The 3,177-nt window shown below is 38.8% G+C and overlaps 1 protein-coding gene across 1 annotated transcript; it reads right to left on the bottom strand.

Moving 5' to 3' along the window:
- Positions 1-359: 359 nt before the first annotated feature.
- LOC110823010 (glutamate-1-semialdehyde 2,1-aminomutase 2, chloroplastic) lies at positions 360-3,177 on the bottom strand. Its single transcript, XM_022053268.2, has 3 exons — positions 2,914-3,177; positions 2,076-2,249; positions 360-1,640 (listed from the first exon to the last, which is right to left on the bottom strand). Exons 1-3 carry the CDS (start codon positions 3,175-3,177, stop codon positions 573-575), a joined length of 1,506 nt encoding a protein of 501 aa, XP_021908960.2. The 3' UTR covers positions 360-572.

The raw sequence follows: 3,177 nt of genomic DNA, 5'->3' as shown, positions 1-3,177 counted from the left end.
GACTGTTACCAGATGTTCTTCACACTTCTCTCCCTCCCTCTATGTATATTATATATATATATATATATATATATGGAATCTGGTTACAGAAATCATTAATGAAAAAGATCCCTAGGAATTTTCAGGCCTTCTCAGATTTTCGTGTTCTCTTCCCCTTCCTATTCTTCTCCCTCTAGCTTCTTCTCCTTACTTGGTTCTTCTCACGTACAGTCAAACCCAAATTGTACCATAAGTTCAGTCTAAAGTTTATAATTGAGTTTCATAATTTTTAGTAGAAAATCATTTCTTATAAATAATTAACGAGCTACAATTAGTAAGCTGAAAAGAGAAAAAACAAGTCCCATGACCCTTTTTACAAATTCCCATTAAAATACAATATGCATAAACTCATTGGTGTGGATACAAGTTAAAAATTACAAAGCTTAAACAGCATTTAGAACACTATTACCCAGACAGAAAGTGTTTGAATAACAAGAGATATTGATAAAACTAGTACAAAATCTGCTAATTCTAAGTGGCAATGAAAAGAAAATATTCAAGCCTAATGACTAATGAGATACAGGGATAGACACCTAAATCTGCCTGAGAACCTTTTCAGCTGCTGCAATTGTCTGTTGAATATCTTCAGAAGTATGTGCCAAGCTTGTAAAGCCAGCCTCGAATTGAGAAGGTGCCAAGTATACACCTTCCTTCAACATTCCTTGATAAAAGTTTGCAAATTTAGCAGCGTCACTCTTCTTTGCATCCTCAAAATTGTAAACAGGCCCCTCTCTGAAGAAAAACCCAAACATCCCATTTATATATCCTCCACAGATTGCATGACCAGTCTTCTTGCCAGCATCTAAAATACCTTGAGTAAGTTCACCAGTGATCTTATCCAAGTACTCATATGTTCCTGGCTCCTTTAGCCGTTTCAGGGTGTGTATGCCAGCAGTCATTGCCAGTGGATTCCCACTCAAGGTTCCAGCCTGGTACATTGGTCCTGCTGGTGCCACCATCTCCATGATGTCCCTCCTTCCACCATAAGCACCAACTGGAAGACCACCACCAATGATCTTTCCCAGAGTTGTTAAATCAGGTGTTATGCCAAAGTATTCCTGAGCTCCACCATATGACAAGCGAAATCCAGTCATGACTTCATCAAAGATGAGGAGAGCACCGTCTTCTTTTGTGATCTTTCGAATGGCATCAAGGAAGCCCAGTTTAGGAGCTATGAAGCCAGAGTTCCCAACAACAGGTTCAAGGATAATTGCAGCAATGTTTCCTTTATTAGACTCAAAGAGCTTCTCAACAGCAGAGATATCATTGAAGGCTGCTGTCAGAGTCTGAGAGGTAGCTTCTTTGGGCACACCAGGTGAGTCAGGTAGCCCCAAAGTTGCAACCCCGCTACCTGCCTTGACAAGGAATGGATCTGCATGTCCATGGTAACAACCCTCAAACTTGATCACCTTTTCTCTACCAGTGAAGGCACGGGCCAGGCGGAGCACTCCCATGCATGCTTCTGTTCCTGAATTTACAAACCGGACCATTTCAATGCTTGGCACAGCAGATATCACCATCTCAGCAAGAACATTCTCTAAGAGACAAGGAGCACCGAAACTAGTCCCTTTCTTCATTGTTTCAGCCAGGGCGGACAGAACCTGCAGGTAGATATTCTTCCAGAACATGAGCCACGCCAATTCTAATCAACATTTCGAGAAATCACAAGCAAGCATGAATTCAAATATGGCATGTGTAGTTTAACTTGGCATGCAGGTGATGAAAAAGTCAAGCAACCATGATTATCTGTTCCTCAACCTTAACATGATGCAGCACTTCCGAAAATGGAATTTTGTAAATAAATAAATAAATTTACATTTTCCAAAACAAGACAGCAACTTTCAAGATAATGTATAAAATAAAGTATGAATAGACCTACAAATTTCTGTTGCATGAGCAATAAAACAAAACATGGAAGCAAAGCTATATAATCTACCATAGTAACATGTAGCAATTCTCAGTGAACATAATTTGAGGCAGGAACATTAAGTCCGGAAATACAAATGGGATGCAATTTGTGAAGGGAAGAGTACAACCTCGTCGTCTGCATGACCAATTATGGCTGGCCCCCAAGAACCAACATAGTCAATGTACTCATTGCCATCAATGTCCCACATGTGAGAGCCCTTCACCGAATCAATCACGATTGGCTGTCCACCAACAGATTTGAAGGCACGTACAGGGGAGTTTACACCTCCAGGCATCAAATTCTACACAACATCTTGTGTTACTCAATCATTCTAAAATTGAAAATAATTTTTTTTTCATAAGCAAATGAACACTAAAACTACATTTCGGCTGACAAATCAGAATTGCACGTACAAAGTTTAGAACTTTTAATCAGTATATCAAATCTGTTAGTTGACAATTTGTTGACTTGAAACGCTATTTACTTGCAAATGAACTCAAAACCTATATTTCTTCAGACAAATCTAAATCGAAGATAATCACCATTTAAATAATCACAACGGCGCAGATCAGTATGACATGTGAAGTTGAATTCAATTAAAAGGCTAGGGTTGACAAATAAAAACGAAGAGAGTAAATTCGACTGATTTCCACTTCTATAAGACGAATAACTCGATCTCCACACTTAATAATTATTTTTCTAAAATAAAAAATATAGCATCTCTAGTAGCTTTCTGACTGAATTTTATCAACCCAACGAAAAACCCAAATCATCACATCAGTTTATTAGTCCAACGTTGTCCCTACAAGTTAAATACGAAATAATCAACCCAATAGGAAATCACCTCACAGTTATATGTCAATCAAATTTATCAGCATAAAAATTTCATGATTAAAAGTTTCTAGTAATACGCCGCAGCAGACCAGATTCGAAAATCAAAGTAAATGACAAGAATGTCGTCATACCTTGGCGGCATTGAAAGCTTCTTCAGATTTTTGGAGAGTGAATTTTTTTTGCTCTTCAACGGAAACAGCCATTATCACGCAACAAGAAGAGGATCTTGAAGAAGAGGAAGCTCTACGAGAAACCTTCGCAGAACATGAAAGACCAAATCCAGCTCCCAACCCTGTAACAGTGGTAGCCATGTTTGCCTCTCTTGTCTTCTCTGTTTCCCTTGATCTATAAAGATAAGAGAAGGCGAGAGCTGGAGCTAAGAAGGCAGCCACCAT

This window comes from Carica papaya, chromosome 9, assembly GCF_054855325.1.
Source record: "Carica papaya isolate Zhongbai chromosome 9, ASM5485532v1, whole genome shotgun sequence".
Taxonomy (NCBI): Eukaryota; Viridiplantae; Streptophyta; class Magnoliopsida; order Brassicales; family Caricaceae; genus Carica; species Carica papaya.
This window is presented reverse-complemented; position numbering and strand designations above follow the sequence as displayed.

What these genes read in the sequence shown, in the direction of transcription:
- LOC110823010 (XM_022053268.2), bottom strand. Translation starts at nt 3,177, where the DNA reads ATGGTGGCTGCCTTCTTAGCTCCAGCTCTCGCCTTCTCTTATCTTTAT. An exon ending in AAGCTTTCAATGCCGCCAAG is followed by an intron (nt 2,250 to 2,913) that starts GTATGACGACAT and finishes GATGTTGTGTAG; the next exon opens with AATTTGATGCCTGGAGGTGT. An exon ending in TTGGTCATGCAGACGACGAG is followed by an intron (nt 1,641 to 2,075) that starts GTTGTACTCTTC and finishes ATCTACCTGCAG; the next exon opens with GTTCTGTCCGCCCTGGCTGA.